This window comes from Musa acuminata, chromosome BXJ2-11 (assembly GCF_036884655.1).
Source record: "Musa acuminata AAA Group cultivar baxijiao chromosome BXJ2-11, Cavendish_Baxijiao_AAA, whole genome shotgun sequence".
In the NCBI taxonomy this organism is placed as follows: Eukaryota; Viridiplantae; Streptophyta; class Magnoliopsida; order Zingiberales; family Musaceae; genus Musa; species Musa acuminata.
Genome location: NC_088348.1, coordinates 11,990,597 through 12,012,169, shown reverse-complemented (window position 1 = coordinate 12,012,169; position 21,573 = coordinate 11,990,597). Strand labels below are relative to the sequence as shown.

At 41.9% G+C, this 21,573-nt stretch overlaps 1 protein-coding gene across 4 annotated transcripts; it reads right to left on the bottom strand.

The window, feature by feature from the left end:
* Positions 1-9,918: 9,918 nt before the first annotated feature.
* On the bottom strand, positions 9,919-20,829 carry LOC135628025 (protein AUXIN RESPONSE 4-like). Of its 4 annotated transcripts, XM_065134557.1 has the most exons (3): positions 19,510-20,826; positions 10,710-10,970; positions 9,919-10,181 (listed from the first exon to the last, which is right to left on the bottom strand). In XM_065134557.1, exons 1-2 carry the CDS (start codon positions 20,821-20,823, stop codon positions 10,746-10,748), a joined length of 1,539 nt encoding a protein of 512 aa, XP_064990629.1. In that variant the 5' UTR covers positions 20,824-20,826; the 3' UTR covers positions 9,919-10,181; positions 10,710-10,745. The 4 variants fall into 4 exon arrangements, with proteins under 4 accessions (XP_064990629.1, XP_064990633.1, XP_064990628.1 ...); XM_065134561.1 differs by lacking the exon at positions 10,710-10,970 and having other exon boundaries at positions 19,510-20,828; XM_065134556.1 differs by lacking the exon at positions 9,919-10,181 and having other exon boundaries at positions 10,355-10,970.
* Between the last annotated feature and the right edge of the window lie 744 nt (positions 20,830-21,573).

Here is a 21,573-nt window from a genome sequence, read left to right as displayed (position 1 = left end):
GTGGATGTTGGTGGCCTCAATAGAGGAAGAATCGGGAGTGGACGTAGGTTACGACGACTGAATCACTATAAATCTGGTTTGCACTTTCTTTCTTTGTTTCGTTGCTATTACATTCTGAGTTAATTGCTTAGTTCACTTACTCTAAGTCAATCATACTTTCATTATCATTTTCATCGAATGAAGATTTTCTAAAATCGATGTTTTTAATGAAAATACTAATTCACCCACCCCCCCCACCCCCCCCCCCCTCTTAATGTCGATTTTGGTCCTAACACCGCTACCTAGAGGCGCTGCCCCTGTGGCCCGCAGGTTACCGGCTGCTTGCCACAACCAACTAGCCGTTGGCTATTGCAGATCACTAAGGCTGCAAGCAGCCTTTGGCCATTCTGGGAGCATAGCAAGGGCAACAATAGTTGTTTCCCTTTCTTGCCTTTTGCGTCAAAAATTTTGATGATAAAATTCTTCCTAAAATATAATATAAGCAGTTCAAAACCAATCTTTCGCATGAATAACCTGGCTCTGATACCATTGTAGAGAAATCTATGGGCGACTTCATATGTGTAGTGGAAGAACATAAAATAAAACTCTAATATTTCCCAAAAATGTGTTCATCATCGTGCGAAGATTGGTGTGCAAGAACTCATAAAACTTAAATCCATGTGTGAGATAGATGTATTTTACTTAGGGAGATCGTATATCCTTGAATCCCTATAGACTTGTATGAGAGGATGAAGAAGGTCAAGCGTCCTCCTCTCTAGTAGTGATTCACACAGCAGGACTGCGACGATACTCCTCAAATCTCCACACCTACTATTTAATGAGGAGAAGGGAAAATGAGAATAGGAGGTGGCAACCAGAAAGCCTCAGCCTATTGTCACGGACAAACTTCTAAACATGATGTTTGATGTAATGCTTATGTATGTCCGTGTCTTTTGGTATGTTCATACTTTGCATACCATGTAGAGGGACGGCCGAAGGCTTAATAGTTCCATTTTAGTTAGGTTTCGTGGCTGCTTTAGGATTGTAAATAAAGGTTGTGTTATGTGGACACTTGTAAGAGATTTTCGATCTGTAGTGAACTATTTTGACCCTTTGTTGTGCAACTGTTCAGAGCTTGTAAAGTCTGTTTGTAATTTACATTGTCTATGAAGTGTTTTCAGATATGTTTGCTTATGGATCCCGAGTGAGATGTTTTCTCTAACCCGTTTTCTCTTTTGTGGGTCCTAAGGGACCATAGGAGACTTCGGAGAGGCTAACCTTTATGGACGGACACGGAAGGGTGCCGTACGACTTAGGCAAAACCAGCTAAGTCCGTGACAAATGGTATCAAAGCGGGACAAGCACTCATAGAAACACTTGGAATGCAAACGTGGGGGACCTAGTGGGGCTGCGTTGAGGGCAGTCAACACACGTGCGACCGTTTGGGGGAAAACGGGCATGGAGATGTAGGGAAAAGGAGTCGCTCGGAGGAGCAAGCATCTAAGATTGGCATTCAGAGGAATGGCCAACCCTTCGCACAAGAGGCACCATGAGAATAAGCAAGCTTGGAAGAATGCGAAGCGCACAAAGGTTGGGATGGCTGAGTTTGAGCTACGGCTCAACGTTGACAACTATACTTGATGGAACTCAAGGCAAGCGAGGCGCTTGGTAAAGGATGAGACCATGCAAGGTGGAATGAGTTGCTCAGCGACCGAAAGAGTTGTGCAAAGCTCACAAAGGTGAGGGGAATTGCTAACTCGAAGAATTCGGTACTCATGCATGGGCTTGTATGCGGACGATGGAATGTTCATGGCCATCCTAAGGCGATCGAAACTCGGCGCCATAGAGCATTGAAACTTTCACTTCGGCATGTGAAGGATACGTCCATAGGAGGCTGGAGTGTGCAGCGAGTTCAGCATGTTGCTAGGCCTTGAGTGGTGCAGCGGGGGCTGTATTGACGTGGAGTCACAATCTAACAAGTGCGTTTGCCGGAGGCAGAACAATGCATAGTTTGTTCAGCAAATCAGAGTAGTCCAAAGGGGATGGTGGTCTCTGAAACTTTTAGAGAGAAAGAAGCAAAGAGAGATGTTGCTCCAACGGGACAGTTATCCAGGAGGGATAGATCCCGGTTTCTCCAAAGGGAGAATCATGTGCAACAGACCGCACATATTGAGGAAGAGTACCTCAACAAACAACAACTCCACGAAGCTTAATGGACCGAGCAAGTAGCGAGGAGTCGTTGCATGATCTCGCTTGAGAGAATGCATTGGTGGATGCATTGCGAGATCAAGTGGGGGAGCGACCCAAAGCAACACAAATGAAGGCACATTTGGAGTTGATATAGAGATCGGACTCAAGGGAGGGCTGACTCGTGGAATGGTGGGCACGAGGGCCACCATCAACTCAATGCAAAAACGAGGAGCGGAGCAACTTGGGTATAACTTGGTGAAGTACCCAAGCCGCATGAAGGGAGCCAGCATAGAAGATGGAACATGGAGCGGAGGCACAGTGCTTTCCTTGGACAGAGGTCAAGGACATGAACTCTTGCAGAGGCAAGAGCAGGATTATGTTGTTCCATGGGTCCTTCATTCTGACGGAGCGGACTCATCTTGCATGGTGCCAAAGACAAAGGGAGCTTTTGGGCACATGCACCTTATCTCGGAGAAGCATTTGATAGAGGAACTAAGGCGACTCAACTTGCGGAAGCGAAGTTGGGTTCAAAAGGCCTTGGCACGGGGCAAGAGGACGCGGAGGCGGGTACTCTTAAAGAATATGCCATAGTGTTGCCAGTCAAGTTACTAGGCAGGAAGCGATGCATAGTGGAGATTGTGCTGGTAGGGGTAGAGGCCCAGGATCCAGACAATGGTGCACTAATTGCAATGAAGTCGGTGGACTTCGGGAGCTACTAGGCGACGAACTGTCCTAGAGTGGTGTTTCATCTAGGCGTAACCCAAGAGTGGGTGGATGAAGGTTGATTGCCAAAGAAGCGAATAAAATCGAAGGTGGAAGAGACCCGGCGATGTATTGGCAAAGGCCACACATGGAGGGATCATAATTTGAGTTCATCCCACAAGGATCAGAATGTAATAAAGATGTCACCAGCATGCGACATGGTATAGCGGATCGTGGTGAAACAGTTCGTGGCAATGCGATACACACGACATAGTCCCGTAAGGGACTATATCATACGGAGGTATGATCGGGAGCTACTGGAAGCTCCACTTCGGTGAACAACACGACGGCAAGAAGGTCTATGGATTCAAGGAGTGAAGGCTATGGTACCGCAGAGGTGGGTCTTCCGTGTGTGCATCGAATTTTGCATCGGATGAAAGCCTTGGTCATCAGCAAATGGGGGCTGTGTTCCACCAAGGGAAAAGTTCGAATGCAAGTACCGATGAGTCCCATGGGAGTGACTTGATCATGCAGAGGTATGATCGAAGCAATTGGAGAGTTGGACTGCTCCAGAGCTAATATTCGCTTAAGGGAGCCCGGCAAGTCAGAGGACAAGGTCGAGTAAGCGAACGTTGCTACCAAGGAAGCTAAAGAGAATAGAATCGGTGTAAACCCTACATCGTGATGGCAGAGGCCATGCATGGGAGTTGCAGTCTGTCTTTCCATCGATCAAAGGGAGCTGCTTGGAGAACATAGAGGTATTGAAGCAAGGGGTCGAAAGGGGCGAGGAAGCGACGATGAGTCCAAAGGGACTTAGCTACCCAAAATCAAGCATCGGTTAGAATGGATGTGGACTCGAAAGAGTGCCACAGAGACATATCTACTGATCCTAAAGAAAAGGGATGTAGTTGCGAGGCGACGGATAGTAGGGCCATGGGAATGGTAGCGCCATGGTACCGTAGAGGCGAGACTTCCGTGAAAGTCATTGATCTCTTGCTCTCATGGAGGGAGAGCGCTTGGTCGTAAAAGGAGCCGAGGAGGTGGAGCATGCAAAGGCAAACTCCAAGTACCGAGACAAGGCTGAAGGGCAGAGGCCAAGGAACTTCGTAAGACCGGTGTCAATGAGCTTCTCATCAAGATAGCCGAAAGTGAAGGACTTCGGGTCATGCAAGAGTGCATGACCAAGGAACGAAGCAGGCAGTACGCGGTGCTGTACCTTTACTACTCAGTGGAGTAGGCGACCGGGTTGATGGAGAAGACGGTATAATCCCAGAGGTGACCAAAATTATTAGAGACTTACTCCAAGTTGGGGTGAAAACTTCCTGCATTCCAGAAGTTCGATGGCATTGAGAAGGTGAATCACAGTAGCTAACTCAACGCAATGAGTGCAAACACTTCGAGTGCTTCAGAAGTGTGAGCAAAGAGCAGGCGACGGCTAGTAACCAGCTCGATGCATGGAGTACAACCCTTGAGGAGGCAGGCGAAGTCAAGTAACCATTGCCTTCTCAACTCTTAAGAGAATGGGCGAAACCAAGTACCCCAATTCTCTTATCTATCCAGCAGAGGAGCTCTGTACAGGTTCAAAGATCCTTCGAAGATAATAGAAGACATAGTTGTCAAATCCTCACCAATGGTGATCAGTGCTACTAAGAGTAGACTATCCGCTTCATTTCCCAACAGAATGCCAATCGAAAGCGGAAGTGATGCGAATCTACTTGGAAGTGACAACTAAATGAAAGAAGAGTCGATGGACATTTTGTGGAGGAAGGACCCAAAACTTCGAAAGTTTACGAGGAGATGCTCGTTAAAGCTCCAACAAGCATCCACCCAGTTCAAGCAGCATGTGGTATTTGAGAGACTGGCGCATAGTAAGGATGGTCTTTTCCCTCATCTGGAGGATCCGTAGGAACCAACAGGGATCAACACAACTCAGCCAACCCCACACTAGAGTAAGAGTCATTGGCGAGTTGAAGCAGCATGGCGGATCAAAGGTTCGACTACTCAAAAACAACAGCGGAGAGCAGTTGGGAGCCAAGAGGCACATTGCAACTGGAGCAGAAGATTAAAGACTCAACAAAGGTGACGAGTGGTAGTGTCAGCAAAGGCTTTGACGAGGACGTCGAAGGAATAAGTGAGGGAGAATGTCACAGACAAACTTCTAAACAGGATGTTTGATGTAATACTTATATATGTCCGTGTCTTTTGGTATGTTCATGCTTTACACAGCATGTAGAGGGACAACTAAAGGCTTAATAGTCCCATTTTAGTTGGGTTTGGTTGCTGCTTTAGGCTTGTAAATAAAGGTTGTGTCATGTGGACACTTGTGAGAGATTTTCGGTCTGTAGTGGACCATTTTGACCCTTTGTTATGTAATTGTTTAGAGCTTGTAAAGTTTGTTTGTAATTTACATTGTCTATGAAGTGTTTTCAAAAATGTTTGCTTGTGGATCCCTAGTGAGGTGTTTTCTCTAACCCGTTTTCTCTTTTGTGGGTCCTAAGGGACCATGGGAAGCTTCGGGGTGGCTGACCTTTGCGGATAGACACGCAAGGGTGCCGCACGACTTAGGCAAAACCAGCTAAGTCTATGACACTATGGGCCTTTAGTTCCCTCATATTTATAGAGGACCTCAATTAACTTAACTCTAATAGATCCTACCCTATTGGGTACTGGATCTTCATCCAATTACCCAAGCCTTTTAGAATAGTGGGTCTCTACCCAATAATCTCTTATTAGCTCTTATTGGATCTCATCCATATGATCTAATAATTCATGGGCTTATTAAATATCCAATAAGATAGGAGCTCTAGGGGATATCTCATATCTGAACATCTACTCATCGCAATGCCTACCATATGTGTGTGACCCTCTAGGCCCAATATCGAGCTGGTCGTGAGTTATACATGTCAGAAATTCTTCTAGCTCTATAAATTATTATCTCCATAATAATTCACTCGACTCATCAACTATAAACGATACAGTGGAATCTAATCTATTAGACCTACCTATCCTTAATTATCGTGTAACTATAGTCCCTCATCCATCTAATTTTTCAAAGACCGCATACCAAGCATGGTGTTGTCAAGCTTATACGGTTTCTCATCGAGTCTTACTCTAATTGGATTCTCCCGGAAAACTCTTTCTCTCTCAATCCGAATGACCTTGGCCAAGGATTTGCCCAAGCAAGAACACACATGATATTTCTCTCATAATACCGAGTGTGGATTATCCTCTATTGACACTCAATAACCCTCATATGGTTGGTTACCAATCCCAATGACCGATTGTACTAGATCTGAAACTTTCAAACCTATAAGTCTGGTATTAAAGAGTGAAATACTCATACATAACATCATTAGTGTCTCAAGTCTAAGGACCAGATACACTATTGGGACTACGAAATTGCTGTCTGACAATATGGTATCATCAATCATCCAACATTCCATAAGTGGATTAATCAGTGAACTCATTCTCTAATGAGCACATGCACTATATCCTTAGTATCCCTACACAAGCAGCTATGAGACCAGCTACCTCTATCATATAGATGGGTATACAGTACACTAGTCTATCCGGTTATCTCGATGTCCCTCTCGAGTAACATATGACCAGGATTATTTAATGTCTGTGTTTAAAGGTGAATCGGTCTCATTATCGTGATCTCATCACGATTCAATTCACATTGCACAGATCCATGGACATCACAATATATTTATGCAATAAACAATATAAAGTAAGAGAATGTCATAATAATAATAAGCAAAAAGACTACATGTCATATCACTCGTGCTATCACTCACGTGATTGGCTTGTAGGACATGACTTGTAGTTATCAAAGGCATTATGCTCAACTAATTATATATTATCTCATGTAGTTAGACCTCTTTAGCATCATGGTCCCTATATTTAAAAAAATTATATTTAAATCCTTCATTTATCTTAATGTCATTAGTTTTACCAACATAAGCACAAAAACAATGGGCAAAAATATAATTTTAATATTTGAGTTATATTTTTTGTGGTGGTAGATGGTGATATCATTGGGGACCAAGGGTGATTATTATGGATAAGGAAGGAAAGCAACGAGGAGAGATTAGGCAAAGGGAGAGGAGAAAAAAATCGACGCAAGTGTCGACGCTTTACATCTACGTCAGTGTCACTCAATAACTACGTCGGCACCAATACAGATATAAAGCAGCGAAAGGGTCACTCGACATCTGCATTAACACCGATGCAGATACAGAGTAGTGAAAGGGCCGCTCGACATCTGCATCAGTATCAACACAGATGCAGATGCAGAGCACTGCTTGACATTTGTATCGATATCGATATAGATACAAATGCAAAGTGGAGCCACCCTACATTTACGTCGATGTTGATAATGATGCGAGGAAGGGCGACGTTATTCAACATCTGCATCGGCATCGACATAATTGCTGAGCGACACCAAGACAAATATAGAGCGTCGACATCTGTGTCATTTTCTTCCCCCCTCTCCCTTTGTCTCACATTTTGTCGTTACTCTCCCTCCTTATTTACAACAATCACCTATGGCCCCTAGCAGCGTCGTCGTCTGTCACCATCGAAAACATAATTGAGATATTGAAATTGTAAGAAAATCTAGGGGTAACACCATATGCACAACGGAAGAACAGAAAATAAAAATCTCATATTTCCCAAAAAGGTGTCCATCGTCGTACAAAGATTGGTGCATAAAAACTCATGAAACTGAAAACCACATGTGAGATAGTTGTGTTACCTAGGAAGATCGTATATCTCTGAAATCTTACAGATCTGTGAGAGAGGATAAAGGAGGTCAAGTGTCCTCCTCTCTAGTGGTGATCCATATGGCAAAGGCTGTGAAGGCGCTCATTGAATCGCTGCTCAAATCTCTATATTTGCTGGCTGAGGAGGAGAAGGGGAGAGGAGAACAAGAGGTGGCAGCCAAGAAGGCCTAGCTTATGACCCTTTGATTCTCTCCTATTTATAGAGGCCCCTTGTCAACTTAACCCTAATGGATCCTACTCTATTAGGTATTGGATCGCCATCCAACTACCTAAGTCTCTTAGATTAATGGATCTCTATCTAATAATCTCACATTAGCTCTTATTTAATCATCCAAAGGATCCAATAATTCAATGGCTTATTGGATATCTAATAAGAGAAGGGCTCCAACGGATATCTCATATTTGAACCTCTACTCTTTGCAATGCCTACCATATGTGTGTGACCCTCTAGGCCCAATATCAAGCTAGCCATGAGTCATACTTGTCAGAACTCCTTCTAGCTTAGTGAATTATTATCTTCATAATAATTCACTCGACTCATCGACTACGGATATACTATGCCACTACATCGTAGTCCCTTGACGTTACATAGTGTTGTCAAGCCCATATGGTTTCTACTTGAATCTCGCTCTAATCGAATTCTCTCAAAGAACTCTTTTTCTCTCAATCCGAATGACCATAACAATGGATTTGTCTGAGCAAGAACACATGAGATATTTCTCTCATGACACTAAGAGCAGATGATCCTCTATCGATACTCAATAGCCCTCGTTAAGTTAGTTGTCACTCCCGATGACCCTAGGCCCAATATCAAGCTAGTCATGAGTCATACTTGTCAGAACTCCTTCTAGCTCGGTGAATTATTATCTTCATAATAATTCACTCGACTTATCGACTACGGATGTACTATGCCACTACATCGTAGTCCCTAGACGTTACATGGTGCTATCAAGCCCCTATGGTTTCTACTTGAATCTTACTCTAATCGAATTCTCTCGGAGAACTCTTTTTCTCTCAATTCGAATAACCCTAACAATGGATTTGTCTGTGCAAAAACATATGAGATATCTCTCTCATGACACCGAGAGCGGATGATCCTCTATCGATACTCAATAGCCCTCGTAAAGTTAGTTGTCACTCCCGATAACCGATTATGCTAGATCTAGAACTTTCGGACCTATAAGTCTGGTATCAAAGATTGGAGTACTTATACATAACATCTTTGGTGTCTCAAGTCTAAGAACCAAATATACCATTGGGATAACGAAATCATTGTTTGATAATAAGACATCATCAATCATCTAATATTCCGTGAGCGGATCAATAAGTGAATTCATTCTCTAATAAGCACCTGCACTATATCCCTAGTGTCCTCACACTAGCAATTATAAGACCAACCACCTCTATCATATGGACAGGTATACAATACACTAGTTTGTTTGATTATCTCGATGTCCCTCTTGAGTAACCTATTACTAGGATTATTTAAGATTTGTATTTAAAAACAAATCGATCTCATTATCGTAATCTTATAATGATCCGATTTTCATTACACAGATCCACAAAAATCACTATATATATATATATATATATATATAATAATAATAATAATAATAAAGACTACGTATTATGTCATATATGATTTACTCGTAGAATACATGTGACTAACCGAAATCACGTTTTTGTCTATCATTTTTATTCTTTTATCGATAAGACTAATGACATTATGATAAATGAAACTAGATGTTTTATCTTTATAATTATATAATATCTAATATAAAATTTTAAGTCTAAAGATTAAGATATTAAAAAAATTTAATTATATGAGTAATTTGTAATTAGTCCCTTGTTAACTCGAAATCCACTAACGAGCTAAGACACGAGCTGGCAGTTTGGGTGGTGCTGCTCGTGCCTCTTAGTGTCCAGCTTTGCCTATCCTGGTCATGGAGACCGCTCGGTTGGTTGATTCCCAGCGAGACCCTCCCCCTAGCGACGAGGACCGCCGGCTACGCCTTTGCCGTTATGTCCAACGAGGACCTTCCCCCTTGCCGTTATCCAACATGTTCTTCACCTTCGCCATCTCCCAGGCTTTCCGATCCATGATGTGCCACCTCCATACTGAAATCTTCTTCTTCGCTACATGAATCACCACAATCCTGACGGAGCTGTTCGTCATCTTCCTGTTCCCCCAAAACCAAGACGGAGCTGCTCGTCGTCTTCCTGTTGCCCGCAACCAAGAACGTGCCCAGGATGAGACGACTGATGCATCATGAGGAAGTTTTTATGACATTGTATACATTGTATACACACTATTTAATGCTAAGAAATAGCTGTTTTTATGACATTGTATACATTGTATACATTGTATACAATGTATACATTGTATACACACTATTTAATGCTAAGAAATATCCGTCTCCCATCCAGCCACACAATGTGGCAACCTAACTTGAAGCTTCCCGCTGATACATTGTATACTTCTCGTCCTACTTTCATTTCTGCAATTTAGATTTCTTTCATACTCAGCTGCAATTACATGAAAGTATTATTAGAGGAAAAATGTTACCCTTCCAAATCAAATAATTGAAAGAAACATGAAGATGCATCTCTTCAAGTATGCAAGGTAATAAAATGAGCATGAATACACTAAAAGAGATGGGTTTATCACGAGACAATAGAAACCGTTAGAACCTAATCCATAGCTTAAAACATTTTTCTTGCAATGCATACAGTCCAATACAATAACATATAACAATCATCATCCAATGGAAACGTACCCTCTAGATTAAATAACCAGAGGAAATATCAACACTTAATGGTTCTGCAAACCTTTTAACACGATTTGCCTTCAAGAGATGGGAAGTCTTTTCGTCATGCAGTATGCAAGATAATAGTTGCAGGGAACTACCCCATATCAGGAACATTCCAACACATGGAACTTCAGAGAACACAGCAAAAAAATCCTAAAAAGTTTCCTACACTTAGAGTGGCAGCTGTAAGACTACTAACACAATATAAGTATCATAATGAGATCACAGAGATCTTGAAAATTACCCTGTAAATCACCTGTAGGTCAACCCTTCAGAAGTATCATGTTCCCCATCCCTGACCGAGACCATACATATCAACATAAGCTGCAGCATGATCATGACCATGTCCATGATGATGGTGGTGGTGGTGATACTCATCACTTGTTTCATCAAATAATCTCTTAATGTGCTCTGGTGGAGGTTCTTCTAGTATCTTCTTTGTCAGTTTAGGTAATGATGACAGGAACTGAACAATCATTCCAGCTATTTCTTCTGCTGCATCTTCCTGTAATTATAAACATCATATGAGTTGGTTCAAGCTAGCCACTGATGTGTCATATTTTTCTTGAAATTGAATGGACTCCTGGGTCCACAGGAGAAAGCCAGGATCCTTTCCTTGGCCGCCAAAAGAAATACTTTCTGAATCATCAAAGTTTTTTCTATGAATAACAAATATAACACTGTTAGGACTCTAGCTTGGAGAGTCCTAACTGAGAGGGACATTCATGTAAAACTATTAGGACTCTAGCTAGGAGAGTCCTAATTGAGAGGGACATTCTATTAGGACTATAGCTAGGAGAGTCCTAATTGAGAGGGGCATTCATGTAGGAGGTTTTTTCTTAGAGAAGAATTAAGAGTTGTAAGGGAATAGAAGTCTTGAGTAGGAGTCCTATTAGGAGTTGGTTAGAAGTAAGAGTCTTAAGTAGGAGTCCTATTATGAGTTAGGGTTTAGAAGCCCTATAAATAGCCATGTATTCCTTCTCTTTTCATAAGCAATAGATGAATCTTTTCTGCAGCCTTTGAGCAGCAACTTGGAGGGAGGAACCCCTATAGAGTTCCAAGGAGGCCGATCCCCTAAAGAGATCAACCCCAAGTTTAGAATCTGCAAGGGTTCTAACACCTGGTATCAGAGCAGCGTTATTGGCGTCTCGCTGCCCTTCTACAGCCATCCATCAACCCTCCACAACCATCCAAAGCAATTCCCACAATTGCTTAAAAGATCGTCACCGAATTCCGCCATCATCTTCACCACCACGGATCATCCTTTGATCTCCCCGTGAATTGCAACAGGTTCTGGTTTCCTACCTTACTGCTGCTGCAATTTAGTTATCCTTATTCGAAAATCCAAAAAAAAAAAAAAAAAAAAAATCGTTCCTATATTGCTGCATAAACTTTTCATCTCTACGACGAAAGATACATTCCAGAATTCCAACCGCATAACACCATCTGTTTGATCTTGCTACTGTGCTTTTTCTATCCAAATTTCTACGAAATTTTTATGACATCTTTGACACTTCTTAATAGTGGATTTCCCTTTGGTTTCATCAAAAAATTCTCAATATAAACTACTGATCTTTTATGTCCAATCTGCTGCACTTGAATTGCAGAATTCAAGCCGCATAGCACCATCTGTTTGATCTTGCTACTGTGCTTTTTCTATCCAAATTTGTACGAAATTTTTATGACATCTTTGACACTTCCTAACAGTAGATTTCCCTTTGGTTTCATCGAAAAATTCTCAATATAAACTACTGATCTTTTATGTCCAATCTGGTGCACTTGAAAATCTATGCTGCAGAAAATTTCAGCTGCATATCGTTGCCTTAACCCATCTATTTGCAATCTTTTTTGAATGAAATTTCTTATACACTTCATAGATCATCTTGGCTTCCATCTAAGATTGATCTATTAAGAAATTCATCTCTAAAAACAATTTTATGTTGCTGCAAATTTTCATCGTAGCCCGCTGAAATTTTTCGACGATAATTCTGCGATTGCAACTTGCACCAATTTCCTTGCTGTTATACTGCCGAAATTTTCTTGATTAAATTAGATATCCTTGCTGTCATATAAACTGTGATTTTGCTATCAATTCCCTCCTCAATTCTCTCAAGTTTTTGGTGAAAATTATGTCGAGAAACCGTTGTTTCTTCGACGACAATTCTACTCTTACAAGACAGCACATACTTGCTGCAACTTCCACGGATTTCTGTCACACCTTTGCTACCATCTACCACAGATCCAAAACTTTCATCCACAGCCCTAAAACTCTACCAAACCACACCCTCAAACTGCACCCAAAACAGCCACAAAATAAGCCTAAACCGCAGCCTACATCCACCAATCCACCAACACTTTCGACCATCACTTCTCTCAACCTATACATGCCTTTAACCCAACAGCAAAAGAGAGATCTTAACATCATTGATTTGGGGCCATATACTATGGCATCTAAGGAGGCAATCAATGCTAAATTCGAAGCCTTGGAGGCGCGAATGGAGGATAAGATTCGGACACTCTTTGCTGAACTCAGATTGGGCCGACCACTAAGCCCGAAGAAATCATATCAAGGAGAGAGCTTTGCCCAATCACACCAAGCCCGAAGAGATGACTTCCAAGGGAGGGTAGGCTCTATGACCAACCCCAACTATCCATGCATGAGAGTGGAGTTCCCTAGATGGGAAGAAGGAGACCCGATTGGTTGGATCTCGCGCGCGGAGCGATATTTTCGGTACCACAAAACCGCGGATGTATCTATGGTGAAAATTGCAGCTATACATCTTGAAGGGGATGCTACACAGTGGTTTGACTGGTTTGAACATACTTATGGAGTCCTTTCATGGCGACAATTCAAAGAAGGACTACTGATTCGCTTCAGACCAACCGATTACGAGAATATTGACGAACAACTAGCAAAGATCCAACAAACCTCCACCATTCAGGAGTACCAAACCAGGTTTGAAAGGTTATCTAATCAAACTCATGATTGGTCTCAAAAACAGCTATTGAGGACCTTCATTGAGGGCTTGAAGCCGGAGATCTGAGGAGAAGTTAAAGCGCGACAACCATATACTCTTATAGCAGCCATCTCTTTCGCACGACATCAAGAGGAGCAATTGAACCATGAAGCTCGGAGGACTAGGGTCGCTTCTCAACCAGTAATATTGAAGCCCTCAGCCCCCCCTACTATCGACCAAGTCCCTACACCAAAGAGGTTAACAAGAGAAGAGCTTCGGGAGCGATATGCGAAGGGGTTATGTTGGCATTGTGACGAGCCGTGGAGCCGTGAGCATCGCTGTAGTAAAGGGAGACTTCTTATGATTGAACCAATAGAAGAAGAGGTCATTAAACATCCAGAAGAGAGCTTTGAACATGAAGAAAAAGATGCAGAAGAAGAGCCACAACCGACTGAAGTTACGGTACATGCACTAGCCGGCTACTCAAACCCGCAAACGATGAAAGTTGGAGGCCTTCTCAAACAACAACCTATCACTGTTCTCATCGACACGGGCAGTTCTAATAACTTTCTAAATAGTAAGGTTACTATCCAGATGGTCTTACCTATTGAGAATTGCAACAGGTTTGACGTTAAGGTCGTCGACGGACGGATTTTGAATTATGATCGTAGGCGCCCGCAGGAGAAACTATTGCTGCAGGACCAAGAGATAATTGCAGATTTCTTCTTTCTCCCTCTTAACAATCATGAGGCCATGCTCAGAATTAAATGATTGACGACATTAGGTGATATTTCTTGGAATTTTATGAAACTAATTATGAAATTTTACAGTAAGGAGAAACAGGTGACATTGCACGAGAAACGTGGGGGCGACATAACAACGATTTGCACACAACAAATGGAGAATGTTTTGCATAAAGCATGCAGCGGCTTTTTGGTACAACTTGAGCAGCAAACTAAGGGAGAGCCAACAGAATTTGAAGATCCAAATCTACTTCCTTTGCTTGCTGAATTTTCAAATATATTTGACGAACCGCGCAACCTACCTCTTACCCGTCGGCATGATCATTGTATAATGATTCTTCCAGGCAAATCTTCAGCAAATGCTCAGCCATAACAGTATCCACATCTCCAGAAGGATGAAATAGAAAGGATTATAAAAGAGATGCTCGAAACAGGAGTTATTCGGCCAAGTTGCAACCTCTACTCTTCGCCGGTGCTACTTGTACGCAAGAAGGACGGAACAAGGCGAATATGTGTTGATTACCGAGCTCTCAATGGCATAATCATCAAGGACAAATACTTTATTCCAATAGTAGATGAATTGCTAGATGAAAGGGAGCATAAATCTTTACAAAGCTGGACCTTTGATCCGGGTATCATCAAATACGAGCATGCGAAGAAGACATACGGAAAACCACCTTTTGAACACACAACAACCACGAATTTTTGCTTTCTTCAACAAAAGGTAGAATATCTTGGGCATATCATATCAGAGGAATGTGTGGCAGTGGACCCCTTCAAAATTGGAGCAATGCAAAACTGGCCGACCTCGAGAAACATAAAATTGCTACATGGCTTTCTGGGTTTAACAGGCTACTACCGCAAGTTCGTGAAAAACTATGGAAAGATCAGTGCACCACTTACTTCCTTACTAGAAAAAGATGTCTTCCAATGGTTGGACAGAGCCTCCGCTGCCTTCGACAAACTTAAGGCAGCCATGACAACGACGCCGGTGCTAACACTACCAGATTTCAACCGACCCTTCATTATTGAGGCCGACACATCTGGAGTCAGAATTGGAGCCATTCTCATGCAAGATGGTCGACCACTCGCATACACTAGCAAGGCATTATCTCCCTCCCATCAAAATAAGTCAACATATGATAAGGAGATGCTCGCCATTGTGCGCGCAGCAACGAGGTGGAGACCCTACTTAATTGGTCGACGATTTCAAAATAAAACCGATCATAAATGCCTCAAGTACTTTTTGGAGTGAAAGATACCATCCCCTGAGCAGCAAAAATGGGTAACAAAACTTCTTGGATTTAATTTTAAAATAACTTACAAAAAGGGGAAAGAGAATGTTCTTGCAGATGCGCTTTCGCAACTACCCGAGCAAGTTGAAGTTTCGACCGTTTCACTTCCGACCAGCGACTTCCTTGAGGATATTAAGATGGAATGGCAGGAAGATTCAGATACTAGTAAGATTATAAAAAAATGGGAGGAAGCACCAAGCCCCATGGCTCATTACAATTGGGACTCAAAAGAATTACACTATAAGGGACGCATTGTGCTTGTGACAAATTCTACTTGCATCTTCAAAAGCAGATTTTGAACAAAGTTATTCCATATGCTGGGTACTAAATTGAAAAGGAGTATGACATATCACCCACAAACCAACAGCCAACCGAAAGTTTTAAATAGGTGCTTGGAGACAGCCCAAAGTCACCCACCAAATATGACTACCCAAAGAGAACTCCAGACCCAGCCAAGTGCCATTATTGATCGACGGATCGCGACTCGACGACGACGACCCACTAATGAAGTGCTTATACAGTGGGCGAACCTACCAATAGAAGATGCCACTTGGGAGAACTATGACGACTTGATGATCAAATTCCCAGAAGTCACGAATCATCAGCCTCGAGAACAAGGCTGATTTGAAGAGGGCGGGTCTGTTAGGACTCTAGCTTGGAGAATCCTAACTGAGAGGGACATTCATGTAAAACTATTAGGACTCTAGCTAGGAGAGTCCTAATTGAGAGGGACATTCTGTTAGGACTATAGCTAGGAGAGTCCTAATTGAGAGGGGCATTCATGTAGGAGGTTTTTTCTTAGAGAAGAATTAGGAGTTGTAAGGGAATAAGAGTCTTGAGTAGGAGTCCTATTAGGAGTTGGTTAGAAGTAAGAGTCTTAAGTAGGAGTCCTATTAGGAGTTAGGGTTTAGAAGCCCTATAAATAGCCATGTATTCCTTCTCTTTTCATAAGCAATAGATGAATCTTTTCTGCAGCCTTTGAGCAGCAACTTGGAGGGAGGAACCCCTATAGATTTCCAAGGAGGCCGATCCCCTAAAGAGATCAACCCCAAGTTTAGAATCTGCAAGGGTTCTAACAAACACTAACTATGAAAAAGATTTTTAACATTGAATAAAGAAGAAATGCTTTAACATTATTGTGAAAAAAGCTAGGAACTAAGTTGAATTAGTTTGTTTTGGGAACAATTATGTAACAAGAATACTACAAAATTGTGCAAAATCTAAAAAATATATGAAGCAGCTACCATAAAAAAAATTAAAATGTTACGATTAATGAGTACAAAAGGAGGAATTTGTTGTCTACTCCCAATCATCACAACCTGTAAACTGAAGAAACTAAATATTGTGTATCCCGGATTTAAAACAGAAAATCAACATCCATATGAAGCACATATAAAGTATTAAACAAAATGTTGCAGCACCTTTGTTATCTTGTTCACTCAGTGCGGACCTATCAAAATGTCATACTGTATAAAACAAGAAACAAAGAAGGCCACATAGAAGAGCTAGGATCAGATTATTAGACCTCAAATGTTGCAAATTAATTGCTGAGTCACATAGAGAAAGTTTATGTTTTTCTGCTTCATTAACAAACATAATGTTTTTTCTCAACGCTAAGATAAAGCCTACCAAAGGGAAAAATAATTAAAAAGTATATCAAAAAAGGAAGAACTTATTTTGCCACATGAGATTAAGACTGCTTCTTTGTGTGGAGAGTTTTGCTTTTGTCACAGAGGCAGAGCATGCTTTACATGAAGGTACTTTGTAATATTTTATTTAATATTTCCCCTTTCTTTCCAATCAGTAGGGATAACACTACAAAACATAAATCAGATCCATCTGTTTTTTTTATAACTAATATTTTGGCTAATTATAAAAAACTAACAGGGGCCAATCATTCAGGTTTTGCTAAGGATCAGACTGATAGATCAAGCAGGAAAATGACAAAGAGAGGTTAAAGAAACAATCAGATATCAAGAGTTGACCCATTATTTTCTCTTATGGTAATATCGATATTCTATAAAATGGTACAGCAGCTGTTATGAACCTACTCCAGTAGGACAACATTTTGATTGAGTAATCCTAGTAGTATGTACACCTGGCTAAGCAACATGCCCTGTCCATTTGTGGACCTACTCCCTCAAACAAATTCAATATTCCATCAATTTGTTTATATTTAGTTCATAATGAATACCTTAAGTTATGCAGGCCCCTATTGCTGGGTTGGTCCTGATTATTGATAATAATTTCTTGTTAGAATCCACTAGTCACCATCATCCTCAAAATCTTCTGCATAATAGCTTTCAGTTGGTTGATTGATGGTTCTTTTTGTTTGTGGTCAACTGTTTCATACATAGATTATGCCTAAAATTTCCTAACCACATTCCAGCCTGCAATGATGGAGCTAGTATATCTGTAGAATCTGCAGGAGAGGATACATCTATGGATAACTTAACAGAGGAGTCATTCCCATTGGTCTATGAGACAACAACATAGTAACATAGGCCTTCAGGTTTTCACTGTCACTGTACCTTCCTGATGAGGCATCCAGCTTCACAGCTACAAAAATGGTTAAGCCTGAGCTACTGGTAGCAAACCTATCTAGCCTTTTATATCGACTCAAGTTTCTTCCCACATTTGATGACAATCTAAATTCGGGAGTTACAATCCTAGCGATTGCAAGACCTCAAAGAGTCTCATTGAGTGTGAGAGGCAAATTAAAGGCTTGGCCATGTTGAAGAAGAACCTGGGATTGACAAAATTGGCATGGAATTTATGCATGCAAGCAATATGGCACACCAGGTGAAGCACCCACCATGAACCTGATGAAGTGATTGAGTAGGTTGCAATTGCTTATCACAATCATGATGCAAGTCCCCTGCAGTTCACAGGGATCAATGTCATAGTATTCTATGCTCCATCCTCTTCCAAACCAACAGATTCAAAAACAGTGCCAGTTACTATCTGCAATCATAACGGATGTCACAAAAAGCTCTCTCCACTGTTGTTTCTATTTGTTGAAGTTTGCAGGAAAAAAAGAAATACATTACTTAGCCCACACCTACTGTCTATCTTCTCGTTACATGTCAAATTGAATCACCAATTTTCCGTGGAGTCTCCCTACCCCATTTTGCATCACTTTTAATCACTCCATGGTTCAAACTGAAAAAGTATAGTCATCCAATGATTATCAAACGAACTGCAACCTTTTTCTATCTATAAGGATACCAATAGTGTACCTTCTACTTTTATAGGCCATGAAATAACAAACTGATGACCTTTACCTAAGTCAATTCAGTATATCTTCACTAATGTGCATTCACTGAGTTCCAGAATGTTTCACAAACTTCTAAACATTATTTTGTCAATAGAACTGTGTGCTAAGGATCATGTATCCTACCAAAAACGGATTAAAAAAATGAAGACACCTTCTGGAAATAATTGTATCATGTGACAATAGAATCAATTAGAATTCGAATTGCAGCTTAAAGATCTTTTCTGTAAGCAAACAATCTGAAGCTCATAAATATCCATTTCGAGTCCATCTAGAAAGTGCCAAAACATCCATCTCAGGTCCATCTACAAAGTGACAAGTGCCCCAAACTTAAAGCGTATGTTAATATATTGTATATTTTATCTTAAATTCACTTCTGCATCTCAGATTTCATTGTCAGCTGCAATAACATGGAATCATCCTTCATTGAATGCATACTCTACATCAGAAAACCTTACAGGGTAAAAAAAGGGTTCTAAAAGACCATTGGTAAAAATAGTATTCACAAATATACTTTCGAGTGCAAATAAAAAACATCAAAAGTTGATAAAACATATGCATTTTTACTATTATATATGTATTCAAGAAATGAATAAATGATATAAGGGACCTACATATATAACATGCTTTTTTAGATAAAGTTGTTCACATCCAGAATCTAACTGATCTTCGATTAAATGTATAATGAGTGGATGAAGAATGAATCAGAAAGACTTGTCATGGCACGAACCATAAGTTTTAGACATAAGTTAGAGCGAAAATAGTCAAGTCTCACCTGAGGCCACCGACCTCCTGAATGATAAGAAAATTTTCCCATTGGGGCAGCAGCAGATATTCGTTTTCCTTCATCAATCCATCTATCTGACCACATGTTCGACCAGAGAATCTGAAGCGGCATGCCCTTCATTGCATCCAAAGTTGTCCACTCTGCCAAATCAAAGCTATGATTCAACGCCTTCCCAGCTGCCACTACCGCTTTCTTCCCATCCGTCCCTTTCAGAAGAAGCCTATACGCTTCAGCCGCTGCCCCATCAATGGACCTCGAGCAACACAATCTCAGCAACCCACTGAACAAGAACCTCGACCTCAGCAGAAGCGGCCCAAGGACAGGAGTTGCCAGAAGCCACGAAGGAAATGCTGCAGATTCTGCAGAAGAATCAACCACAGTCACACTTCTCACATATCCCGGATTCACCGAAGCCCAATTCATCCCAGTGGGGAAAGCCGAATCATGAAGCACCAGGTGAACTGGCGCAAACCCCATCGACTCGATGACCTCTCCTATGACCCGTCCCATCTCCACTGAGCCATAGCCTGGGCTTGCAGTGCCGTCCTTTCTCGGAACCCTAACCCCAATTTGATCGTACGGGATCTCGCCAGTTTCGATAAGCTGATCAAAGCCCCAGAAGATCCCCTTCTCCCTGATCTCCTTGTACACATCCAAAATCCAACCCAAGAAGCCTCCCAACCTCCGATCGTCGTCGTCTGGTAGGTCCGGCCGATCGGAGAACCCGGATCCGGGGAGGTCGATGGCGACGGCGCGGTAGCCACCGGAGGCAAGGGAAGGGAGGACGCGGCGGAAGGAGTAGGAGCTGCATCCAAGGCCGTGGAGAAGCAGGACGACATCGCCGTCCCGAGGGCCAGCCTCGACGGCGAAGACTTGGAGGGGTGGGCGGGAGGGGGCGGCGGCGTGGGCCTTGAGGAGCTTGCCCCGGCCATGGTGTTGGCGGAGGTCATCAGGGAGGGACAGGAACCAGGAGCGGCGGTCGGAGGAGGAGGGGGAGGGGGAAGGGAGGAGGAGGGCGAGGAGGGAGACGACGACGGCGAGGTAAGCCCAGAAGGCGAAGGCGGAGGCGGAGCCGCAGTGGTTGTGCTGGGAAGGAGGAATGGTGTCGGGCACGGCCGGCGGAGGAGGAGGGAGTGGCTCTTCGGAGGGCTCCGGGCCTTGGATTTCGGAGACGGTGTCCTCCATGGAGGGTAAATCCGAGAGTGGAGACCGCACTACACAGAGCGAACCAAAGAAAGGCAACGAGAGCGCAAACCAGGGTACGACTGAAAACGACTCCTCCCCTACTGCGCCACGCAGCATTCGATAAAACATGTCGTGGTTAAAGGCGTTGCCCAATAATGGGCCGCGCATTCCGTTCCGCGTTACGTCCCACGGCTCAAAATCACTTTCCCTCACGCTTACGAGGGCTGCTGCCTCAGAACCCTACTCGAGTCATGGCCTGAATGCCGGCATACTGACGTGACAACCACTAATAGTGTTAAAATAAGGGCCCCGTCCTACTGGTTCGAGTAGAAGATGTGGGACCGATATTTCGGCTCAAGCCGTCTGACGGTTTTTCTTGGGTTGTATCGGACTGACGATTTCCCACAAAAGACGGATGTTATTGTGATCTTGCTACTCATTTCTATATTTTTCAAAGGTCATTTTCTTCATAAAAATATCAAAATAATGTTAAAAAGTAGTTTCCTACAAAAATTTGCTTGGGGGCTAAACCGATTCAAAGGATTATACTGTTATTTATTTATAGTGTTTCTGAATAGAAGTTACAGGATTTTTTATTGATAGTATTTTTTTAATACAATTATAGTATTTTTATTACTAAACAAAATAATTCTATAATGACGAATAGTATTTTTTATTATCATTCCTTTACAGTAAATGATAATATTATACAAATTTTAAAAATCTTTAGATCTAAATTTAACATAAACTAAAAACTTTAGAATCTTTATCATGCTTTATCTTGAAATATGTTAAGTCTGTCATAATTATCATCCAAAATGTTATAATTAAATATAGTAAATTTGATATCTATTGTTAGTGTGAAAC